The sequence below is a fragment of the Montipora capricornis genome, chromosome 9 (assembly GCF_036669925.1).
Source record: "Montipora capricornis isolate CH-2021 chromosome 9, ASM3666992v2, whole genome shotgun sequence".
Classification (NCBI taxonomy): domain Eukaryota; kingdom Metazoa; phylum Cnidaria; class Anthozoa; order Scleractinia; family Acroporidae; genus Montipora; species Montipora capricornis.
Window position 1 is genome coordinate 33,635,200 of NC_090891.1, and position 19,983 is coordinate 33,655,182.

The 19,983-nt window shown below is 39.8% G+C and overlaps 1 protein-coding gene and 1 non-coding gene across 3 annotated transcripts in view; both read right to left on the reverse strand.

The window, feature by feature from the left end:
- LOC138016926 (uncharacterized) overlaps positions 1-19,983 on the reverse strand; it is a 41,981-nt gene that overhangs the window by 8,616 nt on the left and 13,382 nt on the right. The window contains exons 5-14 of one of the 2 annotated variants that reach the window (XM_068864101.1): positions 15,603-15,914; positions 14,080-14,223; positions 13,598-13,891; positions 9,708-10,040; positions 8,263-8,643; positions 7,261-7,629; positions 5,180-5,488; positions 3,757-4,095; positions 860-1,123; positions 226-513 (exon numbers count right to left, since the gene is read on the reverse strand). In XM_068864101.1, the coding sequence (XP_068720202.1) occupies positions 226-513; positions 860-1,123; positions 3,757-4,095; positions 5,180-5,488; positions 7,261-7,629; positions 8,263-8,643; positions 9,708-10,040; positions 13,598-13,891; positions 14,080-14,223; positions 15,603-15,914 (3,033 nt within the window). Of the gene's footprint in view, positions 1-225; positions 517-859; positions 1,124-3,756; positions 4,096-5,179; positions 5,489-7,260; positions 7,630-8,262; positions 8,644-9,707; positions 10,041-13,597; positions 13,892-14,079; positions 14,224-15,602; positions 15,915-19,983 lie in introns of both variants that reach the window. The other variant, XM_068864100.1, reaches the window with a different exon arrangement.
- On the reverse strand, positions 6,141-6,213 carry Trnat-ugu (transfer RNA threonine (anticodon UGU)). The gene has a single exon. It is a non-coding gene; the product is annotated as a tRNA-Thr (tRNA).

Below are 19,983 nucleotides of genomic sequence, written 5' to 3' on the forward strand. Positions count from 1 at the left end.
ATAACTGAATGCTTCAAGAAGTGGCCTCGGTTGCTCAAAAGGTGGATAACGCTAACCACCGGATAACCCACTACCCAGCGGATAAACAATAGCAAACCCAATTGAGTTATCCAGTGGATAGTGATTTATCCAGTGGATAGCGCTATCCACCCTTCGAACGACTGGGGCTGGTCTGTAGGCCACAAATATCACTGACCACGAGGGTCACTCGTGATCATTACATACCCATCTGAAGGCGTTCCCTTGGGAATTCCCACTGGGGATCATAAGGTAGCTTATGGGTCTGCTCCAGAAGGGAACGCTCTGGATCCAAGTTCTTGATGTAATCGGGTGGGGGAGGAAGCGTAAGGATGAAAAAGCCTCCATATCTTTTCTTCCTTTGATAAAGAATTGCTACGACGACGAGAACCAACAAGAACATCAGTCCGCCAAATACTAGCATCCCGATCATAGGTGCCTTTGAAGATTTATCGACGTTATTCGTTCTACCAATGGCTTCATCAAGAACAGGATCTACTTTAAGAAAGAACAAATCACATCCATCACTTTCACAAACGATTAGTCCATACTGAATTAGTAACCTATTAACAAGTGAGAATGTAATCCTTTAAAATCTTGTGACAGGCCGACCAATCTGAGTAGATTTAAATGCTAATTTTCAATCCAAGGAACAAACATGGCCCAGTGGTGAGTGCACTCACCTCCCACCAATGTGGCCCGGGTTCGATTATTATTACAGAAAATATACGATAGCTGTTTGTGTCAACCTTACATGCATAAGTAAGCACCAGCAGAAAGCCTGATCTGTGCGAAGTTACACAATTAATCTTGGCTCTTAACATTACCACAAGAAACTCACTGGACTGTACTTGAGTAGTTTTGAAGTTCTCTCCCAACTTGTTCTTTGCCACGCATCTATAAATTTCGTCCGCGTCCCGAGAGACATATATAGTGCTTGGGCTTGATACCCAGATTCCACGTTTTCCTGGCACAGGGACAAAAGTTTCGTTTTCATCTTTCTTCTGCCACAACACTGACGGGGCTGGATTTCCAGTCGCTCTACAAGTTAGCATTGTTTCGTTCGAATTTAAGTCAACTGTCGTTATGTCGGGAATGGGTTCCTCTGTAAACAGAAATATGACAATTAGGGTGAAAAAGTTCCTTATAATTTCTACCGAATGATCACCATAAACCGAAAAAGAACTTTAAAATAGAATTGAGCCCATGACAGTCCCAAAGCGCTGCAACTTGTACAGCCCTTCACAGTAGTTTTTTTTCCCTCGAGAGAGTGTTGAAACTTTTTGTTCTTCCTGTTCCAGATCAAAACTCGTCATAACCTTGCATATCGAGCGGCTCAAGATACAGACTTATTTTCCAGGCCACCCGCCTAAATAGAGCCTCAGATCGCGTCACCAGCTTCCGATGTTTTCCATCACCCTCGTTTTAAAAGCGAGTTTATGAGCGAAGTCTTCAAATATGAAATTCTGTTTTCTCTCATACTTCAAGAATAAATTAAGAATGGCACTTGGAGTCACGTCGCTTTTCGCCGAGAATCAAATCATCTCGTATTTACTGAAACAAAAGAAAATCACTTATTGTTCGTATTTTTAAAATGGATTTCCCTTCCACGATGAGTATGATTGTTTCGGTACTGTAACTTTATTGAACAAGGTGCACTAAATTAGCCAACGTGACGTAATGAGAACTCATTTATGAACTGTGAATACGACGTTATACTCTCCAGTTAAATAGCCTGCGAACAAACTCACTTGTTTGGGGTATCTAGCGCGAGAAGAATGGGGCGAGGAGCATCTCATCAGTGCGAAAATACTAAAAACAAATTGCGATTTTGAGACGGCAATACCACATTATATTGACGGCTAGTTGGGAGATCCATCATTTACAAGGATAAATAAAACTGTAGACTAATCAACCCGCGCCTGATCGAAATTTCAATTCTTTCTACCTGCGAAACGTATTTGTTTCCTTACGTCAGCAACCCAATTCAGTGCAACGACGTCAATTTCAACATTAGAACCAATCACAGGCCGCAAAAGTGAGACGGCAATACCACGAAATAATGACGGCTCGCGCATAGGCAAAACTATAAGGGCCGATTTACACGATACGATTTTGTCGCATGCGACAAGCTCACGACAGGCCTACGACATGACTTACGATTGTCGCAGCGTTTTAAAACATGTTTTAAAATGCTACGACATTATTTCTGACGTACACAACAATCGTAAATCATGTCGTGGGCTTGTCGTAAGCCGTTGTCGCATGCGACAAAGTCGTACCGTGTAAATCGGCCCTAAGAAGATCGCGATACTAACCCATACGAACCCATACCCAAACAAATGCGCATGCTCACAAGCTACATGTTAAATGATCAATTCAATGAAGACAGCAGCTTAAAGAAGTTCTAAACTAGGTTACCTAAATGGTAGAAATGCTGCTGAACGGAAGGGAGATATTCAAGTATGCTTAATAGGTCTCAGCAGGGAAGGTACCGGCAAAACGTGGATTACCATCTGGACCCCACTCGCGAAAAGAAAGAAAAAAATTAAAATGTTTGGGCACGAGCATGCACTCAGTTCTTGAGACGGCTTTCATAAGTGCCGAGTACTGTGACCACGTGACTGACTGAAATTATATACTTCGCCCTTGAGTAGACTCTGAATCATAAGTGTTTGATTTATAAGGTAACTTATGGTCAAATTAACTATGTATCGTTTCTGAGGAAACGATACAACGTAAATAGTCCCCTGAGAGGACATGTGGTTAGTAGTAAAATACGAAACCCACAAAGATTGAAGAAAATAAAAGGGAATCGAGTAACATTGGCATCGAGTATGTGCCGGATCATTTCCGAATTCAATTAAACTCAGTTCTTTTAACAGCAAGTTAAAGCGCGAATTACTGTGGTTATTAGTTCTACTTTTCGTGTGACTAAAGTGCACTACTATACACAAGGAAGACTTGCGAATCACCAAATTCCCTGTACTAACCAACAGCTCGATTCAGTCGGCTCATCTACGACAAAAGTTCACGGAAGTTAATTCCTGTCGGGAGGGGTTGGTATCTGGATGGGAGACCATCGAGATAAACGACAAGTGATTGCGTTTCATAGACGCCATTATGCATTGTGCATGTGCCATTAGCTTTAATTTGCCCTTTGTCAGAGCTAATCGAATCGCACGCACTACAATATTACACCTTTACATGAAACAACCGAGTGAGTGTGTGAGTGAGTGTGAGTGAAGCTATTAGTCTCTCCCCTCGGGGATTTTCAGGACTAATTTACAATGTGTTTCGGGGGACTTTAGCCAGACTGCTTATTACACAGTTTACAATTTTAATTTAGGAAGTGAAAGATGCCTCCGTCCAGATAAGGTCAGACCACAACACCGGGGACTACGTCCCCTACTCTTATCGAATAGTGAGTGGGTTCTTTAACGTCCCATACTATTTAATTTCCAAAAAGGGTTATGAGACGGGACCTCCGGTTTACAGTCCTTACCCGAGAAGACTTGAAAGTCTAACCATTTGCAGATGTAATTACAAAGGCAGCACGTTCTCCTCAGTTATTTCAAGACCCTGAGTGTTGGTCCGGCCGGAGTCGAACTCCCGACCTCCCGCATAATAGCCCGATGCTCAACCAACTGAGCCACCGGTGCGCTTTGTCGGGAGCTGAGCGGCAGAGTAAAATTACTCAAAGTAAAACAACAAGAGACGCTTTGCGTCTTTACTCACCCAAAACATCTAAATAAGTCACATCTGATGAATTTCCCTGACTGTTTGTCGCTTTACATTTATAAGCACCAGTGTTATCTGAGTGGGATGCGAAACAAACTAATAGACTTGTTTGCCATTCATCACCTTTGAACTCCGCTTTAAGCGCAATTTTGTAAAACCCACTTCGATGATGCAGTTTACATTCTTTGACGCTTCCACTTATGTTGATTTTTTCTTTATTTCTGAACCAAGTAACGTGTGGGGTCGGATTTCCAGTAACATTGCAGCTTAGTTTAGCACTTTGTCCCTTATTGATGGTGACATTAGAACTGATCAACACGGTTGGTTTCGAAAGCTCTGAAATAAAGCATACCAGGAAACGTTAACACAACGTTAATGTTGACTTGATTTTTGTCAAGCTCGATGGTGAGTGATTTTTGCCCCCATTCCCTCAGATCCGTCGTGAATAATTGACGCATAGACGCAATGCAGATCTCCACAGAGAGTTGCAAAAGCCATCAATCATTTCGCAAGGATCACATGTATGATTTAATTCAAAGCATTACCTCAATTCAAGTGTAAATTAATACAAAGGCTTAAAAGCAAACGACGATCATAGAGCAAAAAAATCCATAACAACGGTTTGCGGTTGTTTGCTAGATGTGTTGGAAAGGATACTGAAATCAGCGTTGTTTTTAGGTCAACGTTAATGCAGAAGCATTTAGGGGACACTTTGTGACGTCAATTACTACGGTCTGTATTCCGTGACACGAGTGCTGATGAGCTGAAAGGGGACACTTTGTGACGCTTACTGAAATCCTCGTGCATCTAATAAACCATTTTCGAAATATCAACTATTCAGCTTGATAGTGAGGCAGTGAGGACAAAAACAATAGAAACACGATGGAATGAATGTGAAAAATATTTGCATATCATCCACTTTCCTTTGTCTTTGTCCTCTAAACCTCGCTTTCAAGCTGAATTTTAATATATCGAAAAGGTTTATTACCGGAATTTCTGGACAAAGGCAGTTATCACACTATCCTCAACATTAGGAACGTTGGTGACGTCTTCATCATCACCATCATCATCATAATTTCAAAGAGGCTTATGATGTAGACATTCACACGGCAGCCAGTCACGAAAACACCGGCTTGACAAGACAGGGTGCAGAGATGGCACAGTGGTGAGAGCACTCGTCCACCAATTGGCCCGGGTTCGATTCCCAGACTCGGCGTGATATGTGGGTTGAATTTGTTGGTTCTCTTCTCTGCATCGAGAGGTTTTTCTCCGGGTACTCCGGTTTTCCCCCTCCTCAAAAACCAACATTTGACTTCATTGTCGTCAATTTGTTAATTTCAATTTCAAATGTCCCCCTGAATTAGTGCTCCAGCGCTAGAAGATTAGACACTTAAATAGAGAGTAACAATAACCTACCTACCCTTAATAGTCAAGTTAACAAACTTTACAGCCAAGGTTCCGTCGATCTTTTTAGCGGAACATACGTATAGACCACTGTGACCAAGCCGTGCGTTTAAAATGTGCAGTTCACTGACGGAATTCGGTGGAATCCCATTTCTAACAAACATGCGGTTGATCAAGTCCTTCCCAATAAGCTGGCCTCCGATATACCAAGATGGAAAACTTTCGACAGTTCCTGCTTTAGCTTTACAGCGAAGAGTAACATTTTCTCCAACATTTTTGATAACATTAGAATCAGGTTCTACCTCAAGATATTCCGTTCCTTTTTCTGTAAAAACAAAGTTAAGAGGCGTCAAAAAGCATAATAATTTTTCCTTCACTTTTTTGAGCTCCCTCAAACCAATCTCAAACGCCCCCTCCACTGGGGTCGGTTCGCCATGGCAGGAGGTGGAGATAGCAGGAGTACATTAAATTTTACAGTCGCTATACAAGCACCCCTCACTCCCGACGGGCTCCACGATGAGGTAGTGCACGCCTCGGCCACACCCTGGGTACTGGTCTTGACTGAATTGCTAAACGACAAAAGTGACCTTATGATATGATGCGTGAAGTGTCTCATCCACAAGTGAACAAAGTTTCGATACAGTTTAAGCCGTAAAGTGCAAGTCTGTGTGGTGGACATAAGGCGTAGCCAAAGACCTGGTGCTGTGCGGCTGCGACACCTCAGGCAGTAAGGGCGCCCTACTTACTGTATGTTATTAGCGACAATTAACAAAGTAAACGAAATTAAACAGTTAAGATCGGAAACTACCGAGGTAGGTGACTGTCCAATTAGTAATTGCGTATCCAACAAATTAAAACTGTGTAACGATTTCCGTATTTGCTCACATAACTGCGAATATACACGCTCAAGTAAAGCTATGATCCTCGCAGTTATGGACGCAATTTTAGCAATTGCGTAGAGAAGCCTGAAAAATTCAGGACTTCAACGGGATTTGAACCCGTGACCTCGCGATACAGGTGCGACGCTCTAACCAACTGAGCTATGAAGTTCTGAATTGTTCAGGCTTCTCTACGCAATTGCTAAAATTGCGTCCATAACTGCGAAGGATCAAAGCTTTAATTGATTGATTACCGGAAAGTTAAGAATATGATTCATTTCATCTTTGATTTCGTTCATTCATATACACACTCTAAGCACATCTAAGTGAAGGCATGTATAAGACCCTTGGCCACTAACCCTACCGTGTAGTTTACTTTATACTCCGGACGTATAAATCTACATGTTCCAGCAATCGGCAAAAGTCCCTTTTTGGCTTTAAGACTTTTTAGAGACATCACGTCTCAGCCGGCCACTTCTGCTGGAGAGAACAGGACAGCCACCAGACCGGGGACTACATTCCCTACTCTTATCGAATAGTGTGTGGGTTCTTTAAGGTCCCACAGGGAACTTATGAACATAGAAGGTATTTGTGAGACGGGGCCTACAGTTTTCAGTCCTTATCCGAAAAGACTTGAAAGTCTAACCATTTGCGGATAAAATTACGAAGACAGCACTTTCTCCTCAGTTATTTTAAGATCCTGCGTGTTGATCCGGTCGGGGTTCGAACCCGCGACCTCTCGCATGACAGCCCGATCCTCAACCAATTGAGCCACCGGTGCGCGGTAGCCCTGGACCCCTTTGAACAACTGGGACCACGACTTGCTCTCAACAGTGAAGTAATAGAGCGGCTTTCAATTGAGTGTTGAAAGTAATTCGTGAATTGCTTTGGTTTTGCATTACTTCACTCAGTGATTGGTTCCAAGTTCTCGCGCCACTTTTTCAACCAATCAGAAGTGAAACCAAAACCAATCGTGGCTCGTGCTCACTTCCCCGCACTTTGTGACGGCTACGTGTAATTACTTCGAGTTTTGCTTGGTTTACTGGATTGTCTCCGTCCTTTTTGATTGGCCCAAGTAATTACTTTGGTTTTGGTTTTACGACACTCGATTGAAACTCGCTCTATTGATTACCGTGAACAGATTGTTTTTTTGCGTCGACCGTAAGCCTTTCACACGCACTTAGCACATATTATTTTCCTTAGTTCAAATAATAGTTACCTCGCTGAATTCGAAAGAACTGATAATGAATTGAATCATTTTCACGTGTGACAGGATTGACCGCAACACATCGAAAATACATTGAGTTGACGTTCTTTGCGTTGACAATTAGGACACTGGTGTCAGAGGAGACGTTTTGGACTTCAAAGTCACCGTAACTGATCTTTGTCCAGTCTTTCTGTTTAGCCGGCGGACAGTTCAGTGACACAGACTCGCAATCGAGAAGCTGGTAACTCCACGAGAACTCTGCAGGAGGAAAGCTGCGTTCTGTTTGACACTCTATCCTTGCATTGTCGCCTTTAATGGCCAGTCTTGTTTCAACGCCCGTTCCTTGATGAACCCGAGAAGTCGTTTTTAATTTAGGGGCAACTGTAAAGTACACAACACAAAAAATTAATGACCAAATCTAAGATGCTACAACGTGGATTTTACATTTAAGAGTCCTTACAGAAATTGCAAAACCACCTTTAACTTGAAGGGTTTTATTTTGCATCATTACCAAGAATCACCTTGAAATAATTATGGTGTAGAACAGTACTGTTTTCGGAGTTGTTTATCGGATGATGAGGACAGCAGAGAGGGCAGTGGACAAACTCATTGCCACAGAGTTAAGGATCCAGGACAACCGTATGCCTTCCCATCCGTCAAAAAGAAAACTCAAGGACAGGAAGGCCGAGGCTCCACAATGACCACAAATGCTTTTGTCCTATACCCTACAGCCAAACCTCTACCGCTATTCCGCAAAACAATGGAGCCTTATCGGAAAATAGTTTACAATTAGAAGGGCAAGTAATCCCCTTGTCTTGCCACTGCAACTGAAAGTTTCATTTTTCAAGCTACTATTTTGACACTGTCCTTAGCAGGAGTAAGTTCTTAAAGGTATCACTGAAATGAGTGACGCCAATAATTACATTCCAATAAATTGTTATTCCACATCTTTAAGCTGTAAAGAACAGGATATATTACTATCAGGTTTACAAAAGAATTCAGTTGCAAGCTAACCGTAAATATCAAGCCTTGCAGCTTGTTTTTGTGATCCTTTGCCATTATCCACAAGACATTCATATTCCGCCACATCAGCTGGTGATTCAGTATTATCAATTCGAAGCCAATTGACCCATCTCCCGCTTTCTTGGCCCATAGGGTGTTTACCCAAACATCTTCGCTTGTCTCTCCATTGTGCTCTGTATTTAGAAGTGTCTGTAGAGTTACAATTGCCGTTCTGCTTTCCATCACAGTGTGATATCACTTCCTTTCCCTTTGTCCATGTAACATTGGGACGTGGAGAACCGCTGACAGTACACTTGAACGTGGCATGTTGATATTCCTTTACGGCGGAATTAGGAGGTACGGTTAGCCCATCTATAGAGGCTGGTGAGGGACCTATCAATCAATCAATCAATCAATCAAAATCAAAATAAGTCATCAAAGAATCGTTAATTTTATATGAAAGAAGCCCCAAAAACTTCACTGTTTTTTTTTCGCCATTGGCACTCAAATCATAAGAAATATCGAACAAATAAATTTATTATATAGATACTGATGAAATACCAGAATTTCTCCTTTTACTAAAAAATCATATCTTCAACGCGCGCAGTGAACGTATCATTTTTATCTTTCACATGTGAGAATATAGGTGTCGTCATGGTAAGGAACACGATTAGCCAATAAAAAGCGAGCTTCTTCTTCGATATTTTTGTGCCTTCACATAATATTTCTCTGCTACATTAACATTTTTATTGCAAATTTTTTATTATCATGATTTGTTTTTCATAACTTTCATATCTTGTTTCATGTTACACAACATGCGTGTTTTAGTGGTTGGTGAACACTTTTTCATCATTTCGAAAATGAATAAAACAAGTTGTTTTAAATCTAGACATTTCATCAATATCTATATAATAAACAGAACATTACATGGCCGCTTGGGGATACGAATTTTATCTTCTCGTGCTGAAAGTATCTCTCATTCGTTCGCTTCGCTCACTCGTGAGAGATACTTTCAGCACTCGGAGATAAAATTCGTATCGCTGCGTGGCCATGTAATATCCTCTATATATATTAATTAAAAAAGAGCAACATTGATATTCAATACTTATATTGTCTCAATAATGATGATTGCATCTTTGAAGCATCAGACAGTTTTAATGAAATGACTGTAAAACTGTGTATTATAATTGTACAATAAGATCTTGTGGAAGAATAATATTGTGTAAACGTTTTTCTCTGAAGATGTTATGAGTCATACAAACTGATGCACATGCATGCAAAGGATATGTTTGTGCACGTACATTGGTTTCTCTTTCTTCTTGCCGTTTTTGGTTGTGATACGAGTGTCAATAATTTAAACTGCCACACGTTATATTATTTGGTTGTATTAAAGCTTCTAACAGTTCTTATGATTACCAGTTAACAATGGTTCTGTTGGTTTAATTTAAGACACATACCTGAAATTTCTATGAAAACCGTTACATTCTTTGTTTCATTTTTCAATCCATTTGATTTCGAACAAATGTAACTTCCAGCATCACTTCTTGTTACATCACGAAGGATCAGTGTAAAATTCTTCTCAACATGTCCATGGCTAGTAGGTTTCTGCTTTAATTTTACTTTTGTATCGTCAGTTATTTTCTTGGCTTCATTGGTAGAGGGATCTATCTTGTACCAATCTATTCTTCCATAATGATATGAGTGGCATGTTATATTGATGGAGTTACCAACATCCAGCGGGCCACGAGAACACCTAGGAAGGGTTTCAACAAAGATCTCCCTCTTGAAATCTGTCAATTTAAAAAATACTCAGTGAATTAGATTTCCTCAAAACTACTGACAGTCGATTTCAAATTACTTCACCGTGCTACGGTGCGAAGTTTGTTGGGAATTTGGATACTGTGTTACAAAGTAGCCAACTAAGTGGCAAATTAGACAAAAAAATTGCAAACTTTGAAATGAACATCCCAACTTCTACCAGATCGAACTTTGCAACTTCACTGAATAAGCCCTTTGCCATCTGAGGCTTGTGACAAAGTTAGGTTAAATCGACTGTAAAGCAATAATTTATAAAGGCTATTATGTTATAACCTCTGATGCTAACATTCCTTCCCTCCTTCGTTTTGATATGCACGCCAATAATGGATGTAGGCTTAATGTTTTGAACAACGTTGTTAGATCCAACAAATTGTTAAGCAAATGACAAAACTCAACATTAAAAACATTAGAAGTTTGATCCTATGCAGGAGTCACGTCAAAAACTTGGTAAAATAAGATCATCCTTGGAAGTGAGGGACGTCCCACATGACAGCCCGACGCTCAACAATCTCAAATCCAACCTTTGTCGGTTAGTATTTAATGAATGGTGGGGTCACACATGGTGTTTTGGTGCTTTGCTTTGCTGTTTCGCTGTTTTGGAGTTTCACTGTTTTGTGGTTTAGTAATGCCCTATTTTATCGAGGGGGCTTAAAATAAGGAATCTTGTATTCTCTTTAAGCCCACCTCAGACTCATACATTTTTTGTTCATATGTAATGTAATGAATTTTGAAACTGATTAAATTAATTAATGTCACAAACAACAGTCCTTCTCAGGTATACTCTAGATATCTCTGGATGATCTTACCTCATTAAATTTTAACCAACAATTAAATTAATGAAATCAATCCTTGTAATGAAAGTGCCAATAACAATAATAATAATAATGTGACCGTTAGTATACATTATTTATAATAATTTTCCATTCCCATTTCCACCTTCTTTTGATGTCCATCATCAGTCAGATGTTCCAACACAGACATGATGTCATTCTCTCATTCTATAAGATACCTCACCAAACCACGGTAACAATTCGGGCTCGTTCCTTTTATTCTACAGGTAGCTAGTTGATTGCCTGCACTTACATGTATGTATGCCACCCCGAATGTGACAAAATATCAAGTCCGCTAAAACTAAAACAAGTCACACCATTTATAATCAAGTTGACAACAATTAGAATCAGTTTGTTTGTTGACCAAATCAAATTCCTCGCAATTTATGTCACTTCTCTTGTTGTGCAATTCATGTATTCAAGGCCCGCGCATCGAATGTCTCAAGCTCAATAATTTCAATTCAAGATGCTTGTTTTATAAATCAAGAAGGGAGAGAATAGCTTTTGATCAATTCTATTTTTGAGGGGGACTGAACACCTGTGGCGAAATGATTAAATGCGAGTAAATCTGAGCGAGACAGTGGCCGCTGGAAGTATCGAGGATCTTGGTCTACAGGCGAATCTTTCACTAAGCCCAAGCACAGGAATACTCGTTCCTCGCATGTCGCTATAACTTCACCTAGTTCCCGAAGTTGTGAAGAGTAACTCGCTCAGAGACCCAATTGCGAATGATCAGCAAAATGAAGCACATCTACAACAAGCAGTTTGAGTAACCAATATACGGTCAGTACAAAACGCAGGCTGGAGACTGCAGACCGGGTACAGCATGCAGACTAGGTACAAAATGCACCCTGCACACTGGAGACCGGGTACAAAATGCAGACCAAGTCTAAATAAATAAATACGTGATGAAATGTCATCTTATAACCTACCTGCTGTCACGCAATCGTCATTTTTCACGAATATTAGTATTTATTGGGTTTCCTTGCCCGTTCCTTAATATATTATGTCTTAAACAGAGTGGCCAGGCTACAGTGGTTCTCAAATAAAATTTTGAGCTGCTTACTGATCTCCTAGCAGACTAGGTGATCTCCAGAAAGGGCACCATGCTGCCAAGACGACCCACGTGAAAAGATTGTCATGTGTTATGTTATGTGACCTGTCCTCGATTTCATGTCTGCATAGTCACGGGCGAGTAGTATCCGTGACAACACAGTGCTCTGTAGGACTGCACTCTACTTTACGTGTCCATTTGGACGACAAAATGCGAACTAAAACCCCAATAGTTCCTTCAACTAGATACATCTTCAATGTCCAAGAAACAGTGATGTCCATATATAACATTTGCCTACCTACTAAACACACAACAAATTGAAGGTAAAATACAATCTAAATACAATCTGATCTACAAGCAGACTTCTCCGAAAGGCCGCCATGCTGCCATAAGCCAAGACAGTGGTGAACTTTGTGCTAAGATGGTCATGTGATGTGTCACTTGTCCGCGCTATCACAATGCCTGTTATCGATATGACAGATTGCGCAATGCAGTCTGCATTTTGTACCTAGTCTGCATTTTGTACCCGGTCTGCAGTCTGCAGTCTGCAGTCTGCGTTTTGTACTGACCGAACCAATATAATCCACCAGAAAATTATGGCTACAAAAACTGACAACAGGAGACATTAGGGAGTTTAAGAAACCAAGAAGGCTACGGCGACGAAAACGCTGTTAGACGGGCTGGCCCGGTAAAAGGGATGAAGTGTTTATATGGACGATTTCAGCCAGGTTTACCGGGATGAATTTTAGGAATTTGTTTACGTGTCTTGTAACCGTCAAAGTCACGCATGGGGTACCTGGTGAATTTTCTTGCTTTGACGTTCGAAACGAAAGGTTCATTTTAGCGCTAGAAAGTACGGAATGGCATTTTAAAACAAAAGATGCAAAAATAATACTGTGATTATGCAAATCCGACTACGTTTTCAAGGCAACCCTCACGTCATGAGAATTTTTCAGCCTGGCTTGCCGAGATCTCCGTAGCTCAGACCGGGATCTCGGCAAGTGGGCCAGCCCGCCTTCTGATATAAACGAACCGAAATTTTGCTAAATAAAAACAGGCATGAGCCGAGATCTTGGCAAAGGGGGCCTAGCCGGACTGGCCCGCCTCATATATTAAAACAGGTGATATTACTGTTTTTTGGTGTTGTCGTTGCCGTAGCAGTCGTCATTTCTTAAACTCCCTATTGGGACGATAAACGGGTTGCCCGCCATTACTGGTGCAGTTCCCCTCGAAAATAGAATTGATCAAAAGCTATTCTCTCCCTTCTTGATTTATAAAACAAGCATCTTGAATTGAAATTATCGAGCTTGACATTCGATGCGCGGGCCTTGAATACATGAATTGCACAACAAGAGAAGTGACATAAATTCAAGGAATTTGATTTGGTCAACAAACAAACTGATGCTCATTGTTGTCAACTTGACTGTTAATTGTGCAAGTTGCTTTATTTTTTAGCGGACTTGATATTTTGTCACGTACGGCGTAGCATAGGAATGGAAAGAGCAGAAAATTTGTAATAGAAACAATACTATTAATAGTAGTAGTAGTAATAATAATAATAATAATAATAATAATAATAATAATGACAATTTTACAAATATCAAACAAAAGTATGAAAAAAAAGACAAACAGCATTTTTTCAAACCTCCTGCTTTTGAAAGGATTACTTCCTTCTGCTCAATAACTTGATCCATAGTATTAATAGCCCTGCATTCAAATTTCAAAACGTTTCCAACAGTCAGTGAAGAGACATTCACGGTGAACATCTGCCCATTCTGAGAGATAAGATAATTTTCTGGCTTAACTTCAGCAGGACTGTGGTCATGTTGCCTTCCACTAAAGAGAAGTACTGGAACAGCTGGATCACTCAGGCGACAATCCAATTTGAAAGGTTGATGTACTAAAAGAACATGCTGGTAGTGGAGGTCAATAATCCAAACTATAAGTTTTAAACAAATCAAATGCAACATATTTTAATATCTTGGAAGATTTGGCTTTGTGATTAAATTATGCACTGTGGACTTTCCATTATACATAGTTCGGTATTGATATCTAGTGGTTTGTAATAATGCTGAGAAGAAGTTTAATCATTCTGTTAATCATTCTTTGTCAGTAATTATTACTTACAAAGGTTTAACTTGCATTTCCTTTCATCTTGGTACCAAATTTTCCCACCAGGACAGAATTTCTTAACAGCTGTTCCCTTTATACACACAAGGTAGCCATGAACATCTGCTGGATCTGCAAACTTTCCATTTGCAATATGACATTCTGGAATAAAAAGAAGCTTGTAAACTGTAGAACAATACACATTATTATCCAACTATATCAGTTATTGTACAGAAAACGCACAAACCGAGTACAAATATTCCACCATATTGTACAGTTACAGTAGTTATGGTACACTTGGTTACTGTACAGTGAGTAGAGAACCAGTTTGACTAGTTTAGGTGCTAATGTTGACATATGCATCATGTTCTCTGTTGTTTACATGTATTTGAAGAAATGTTGAGAGATGCCTTTAAGAGATTTCTGCCTTTGATAACCAAAAATTTCCAGTCTCTATTTCAGAATTGTGCGGTGAATATCTTAAACAATTAGGGTACAGTTGGAGAAATCATTTTTCATTTCATCTGGAATTGCTTACATTATAATTCACTTGTCACCAAATGAAGAACCAGTCTGTTCCACTGCGTTCGTTATACCCAAGATGATAATTATGTGGATTTTGAATAAATTATTTAGCCCGAACTTGGCTTTATATTTTTGACCCATGCATAAGTAGGAGGCGATTTTTGGAGCTTATTTTGAGGTCATAAAAGGATGACTTATACACGGGTAAATACGGTATAGTGAACGCTGTGCCTACATTTCAAATGGTTGACAAAATCTTATCATTTGTTGTGTTCGCCTTTGCAACGTTTACCTCACTAACCTGCATGGTTGAATTACCCACACTTCTAGCCTGAAGTGGTGGTTGGTGTTCAAAGATATTTCTTCAAGTTAAGCTCATTTTTGCATTCATAATTAGAAGAATGCAATTTTTCTAATCTTGGGTATCCTGTCCATAATGTGACCATAAGCAAATTTTTCATTTGTCTGCTTTTTTAGCACCATCTTGGACTGCGTCATGCACGTACATGCATTGATACGTCATATGAGCAAATGAGGATCGTGTACCTCATTACTATTTTTAAGCAAGCGACTGCGTCTCGGGTTGGCATAACTTTCTCGATTTCTCCCAACTCCCCCTCATGTTTAGATGAGGCTATGGAAACACAGAAAAAAGTCCTCTATTGCTTTGTAAAATATTTCTCAAGGATAATTCAACAAATAAAGGAAAATGCTGGTTTTTTTGTCTTGATTGAAACAGATTTTCTTGATACATGCTCATACTTCCTACCAGCCAATCAAAACACGCGCCTGACTACATAACCAATTGAAATTTGTGTGATGTCACAGCCATGTTTCCATACTCTCATCTAAACACAGCTATTGACCAATGAGAATGCAAATATTCTCCTAATTATTTTATAATTGTTCCTATAAGATTGTTTCTTTCCCTTCCCTTCTCCTTTGCCTCCAAAGCAACTGGACGCTCTTCAATAATCCGAGATTACTACTAGTCTGAGTGATAACTCCAATCTTACCTTTGACAAGCAAAGAAGCAGTTATTTTGTCAGAGTATCCTGGGCTAACTGAAGTTCTCACAACACAAGTGTAATTTGCACTTTGTGCTCTTGAAGCCTTTCGTATCATGAGGATGCTTTCACTGAATGAAACTCCTTTGATGGTCTTGACAGGTTTGCTTAAAGTTTGGCTGCTTGAGATGAGTTGTCCATTTTTCAGCCACTGGAATGAAATGACACTACCAGGAGTATGGCAAGAAAAATTAAAGTCCTCTCCAAGGAGGACTTCTTTAACAACTGGATATACTTGAGCCTGAGGCATCTTCTGATCACCTGTTAAAAAAATAGTCCTCGGTTAAAACTGCCTAGTGTTAAAACAACAGCTACATGTACTGCCAGTTGTTACCAGGTGTTATTAATGGTGGAGACTGCTTAATAATGGGCCGCATAGATCAAACCAAGACACTGGGAAATCTTACTACTTGTCCTACTCTTTCAAAGCAGTGTGCCCCTAATCAATAAATAATTTAATTTAATCCTCTCCATCCATTAGTTTTGTGAGATCTCTCCTGCCAAGTAATTTGTTTTTGGCGAAGTTTATAAATAAATAAAATAAATATATATCACATAGGATTTATCCATTGACTCCTGGGAGTGAGACTTAACAGAATTCACTCTGTCTAATGCCAGACAATTTTATTCATCAACTAAGGGTTTCCTAGGATGCCTGAGGGGTCAATGGGTTAACCAGTCCATTATATTTACTAGTGCTCCTTTTGTGAGCCTGACCTCTGGACAAGTTAGAGATTATTTTATAGTATGTAGAGTGTGCGTTAGTTAAGCAGAGTAATGCACTGTTGTAATAAGGTAAAGTCTTTAAAAAAAAAATACTAGTAGATTTTCAGTTTTGGTTGGTGGACTTACCTCACTTAGTAGCCATGTTGACTACTGAAATGCTGAAGGCAAATATTATCTCCCCTTTCAAAATCTAGTGACATTTTCACTACTCACAATTGATGGAGCATTATTGTTAAAAAAAGAAGACAAAAAAACAGTAAAAAACGGGAATCAATAAAGCTTTGTTCGCATTGATTTTTGAAGCCTTTACTCGGCTAAAGAGACTGGATCCACATCCTCCCATCACGCAGTTCGATTGCAAACGAAGCTGTCCACCATATTGCTTCTAGTTACACGTGTTCACTTTTCAAATGGACATCAGAGGTTTCTTTTCTTCAAAGAACAGTTTTAAAAGGAAAGGTGATGATTAATTTTTAAAAAGGAAAATTGTGGAAGTGGAAAGTGCGGTGTGAAGTTGGACAAAGGAGTTTCCTTGGAGAAGAATAAGGCCAAGGTTAATGGACTATTTTATTACAAAATGTTCTCAAATGTGGCATATTAATGTACACGTAAGTAAAAGTGTGTGTGTGCAGTTTGAAGAACATTGTAGAGTTATTTTATTACTTGAAAGCACAAAAGGAGCTCATTGCCTAGTGATAATTACCATTTCACTAGCCATAAGCCTACTGTTAAAAAAAGTTAAGGTCAAGCCCTGGTGAGGTAAATTATTGTTCATCAAGTTAATTTTATATATTATTTTGTAATTTTTGTAATGTTTGAGAAATGAGCAGCAGAAGTTTATCAGGTTTAAAAACACGAGGCATAGCTAAGTGTTTTAAAACCTGATAAAACATGTGCTGTGAGTTTTTTGAATGGCTTCAAAAACATCCAGCAAAGCCTGTCCCTCTGGATTCTGAACAAAGGTTCAAATTGAGAAAGGAGAACATAAGCATACAAGGAAAAAAAGCTACATCATATGCAGTGACTTTACATCTGACAAAACACGTCCCACATACTAATAACGAGGAGGTTTTACCGACACAAAGCCACTGCACATGATGTATTATTGACCAATGGCCTATGAGTCCTTACAATCACTTTCACATTACTTTACCACACGCCACATGGCGATGTTCGTTGGGAAATTGGATACGAGGTTACGAAGTAGCCAATTACATGGCGAATTAGACAAACAAATCGCAAACGTTGAAGTGAACTTCACAACTTCACCAAATGAGCCATTTGCCGTCCGAGGTCGTGACATCATAAACAAGGGGTTTGAAGATTCAACACCACTCAAAATAGCGCTGTAATTAAAATTTCCCGAGAAAGACAAATATAAATGTTTTCGATCGGTTTGTACTTACCGTACTTATTCAGCTATAAGCCGAGCGATTTTTACACAAATCCTCACTCAATTTGGGCAAATTTGAAGCCGTAGAAGGGGTCTCGGCTTATAGCCGAGTATTTTTGATAAAAAGAATTTTCTCAGCAAATTAAAACAGTAACAAATGAACGTGTATTCACTTACAAGCCGAACTAAATTAGTTGTAAAATGAAGAGAAGTTGTTGCTTCGATGTTGTTGGTGTAATATGGACTTTTATTACTTGGTGGCTCGTAAAGCTAAAAGGAGCCGTTCGTGTTGTTGTGTGATCGGGATCGATCTTATTGCTCGTCTTCTTCCTCGCTGTCTGTCTCGAATTCGTCGTCCATTTCCTCGTCTTCACTTTTTTTTTTGTTCTGGAATATTCTCGTCAAAGACTGCATCGTCTTCTGTGCCGTTGAGTGCGTTATAGAGGTGCCACAAGTGTTAAACGACCGCCTCACCATCTCGGGAATATCTCGCCAAGCCTGGTTTACCCATCAAAGGAACGAGGAGCCTGGGAACGAGATTGCACCACCGAAGATCGTGTAAACAAGCTTGTCACATGACACCATAGCAAACTTGAGACAAAAACGCAAGTGGATTTCTTCTTGTAGCGACATTTTCCAAGCAAAAAAACCGTATGCATTAAAGGGAAAATCTTACCTTGAATTCTTTGCTCTGAAAACCACGCCAAAGGTCGTTGATCGAGCTCGGGATACGCTCCCAGATAAGCTCCCCGTTGAACAGATTTACCTTATCTTTCCTCCAGCGACGGAACCATCGACTCGCTGATGCCGTATTCTCCGGCGATCTCGGAGTTATTTCTACAGCTTCTGCTTCGGCGACTATTTTAAGTTTAAAGGCAAGGTTGTAAGGTTTCCAGACGAATAACTTTTTATAAAACGCTTCGCTTGTACGAAGACACGTTTCCGGTGAGGTCAGTAATCGGTTAATAATATTTGTCACCTCACGATCATGTCGCTTGTTTGTTTCTTATCTTTCGTGTTCATTTGATTGCTTTGAGTATAATATTTCAGTCAATGTCAATTTTTATTTTAAATTATGAAAATTCCATAGTCGATAATACACATCAAGACCTAAAATGGGTCTCGGCTTATGGCCGGGTATTATGCATTTGCAATTCGTGTCAATCAAGTTGATTTTTTGCGTAAGAAGTTTGGGGTTTCGGCTTGTAGCCGAGCTCGGCTTGTAGCCAAATAAGTACGTACAGGCAGTTGGCAAGAACAGACTACAGCATTGAAGAACATTACTACAGTTAATTGTTTTTTACACAAAGTTTTGTAAGCGCAAGAGACCAAGTATGAAGCAGAGGAAATAAAATAACTTAAAGCAAATCGAAAACAATGTTGTTTACTCCCCATCATGCCATCCAAAGCTTCTATAAGTCATGTACCGACAAGGGATTTGGGCCACAATACTCCAAATTTTGACCCTCTGATCCAATTTTATCTGCAGATGACTTGGAGTACCTTCATTTGTAATGTTTGTTTCATAAGGTGAGCAGAAGCACTATCCAGTTCTCCACAGAAATAACATCAATTTCACTGAGGCATCACAGTGACTTTCAAGCAAAGATCTCCACCTGTCTTTTCTTCTGAACAGACTTAACTGATTAGAGTGTAATGTGAAGTGCTAAGTATCTACCTCATATGAACCATGTGAGCATTAGCCCTAATGATGGAAATGGGCCCACACAAGGACAGAGAAAAACTCTGACCAGGGTGGGAAATGAAGCCACGACCTTCGGGTTAGATCACCACTGCTCTACCGACTGAGCTACAAGGTCAGACGGGAGCAGGCCGTGGGAACTGACGATGTTAAAGTCACGGCAATGAACATGTACAAGTACAAGGAAGGATTACACGTGTAGCACTTATAATTGAACAGACTTAACTGATTAGAGTGTAATGTGAAGTGCTAAGTATGTAACCATATGAACCATGTGAGCGTTAGCCCTACTGATGGAAATGGGCCCACACAAAATCCCATGTAAAAAATAATAAACCGCAAACCAACTAACTGTTTTCCAACGTTCTCGCCAACTGCCTGTACATAAAAACCGATCAACAATATTTACATTTGTCTTTCTCAGTAAATTTTAGTTACAGCGCTATTTTGAATGGTGTTGAATCCTCAAACCACTTGCTCATGATGTCACGAACCTTGGAAGGTAAAGG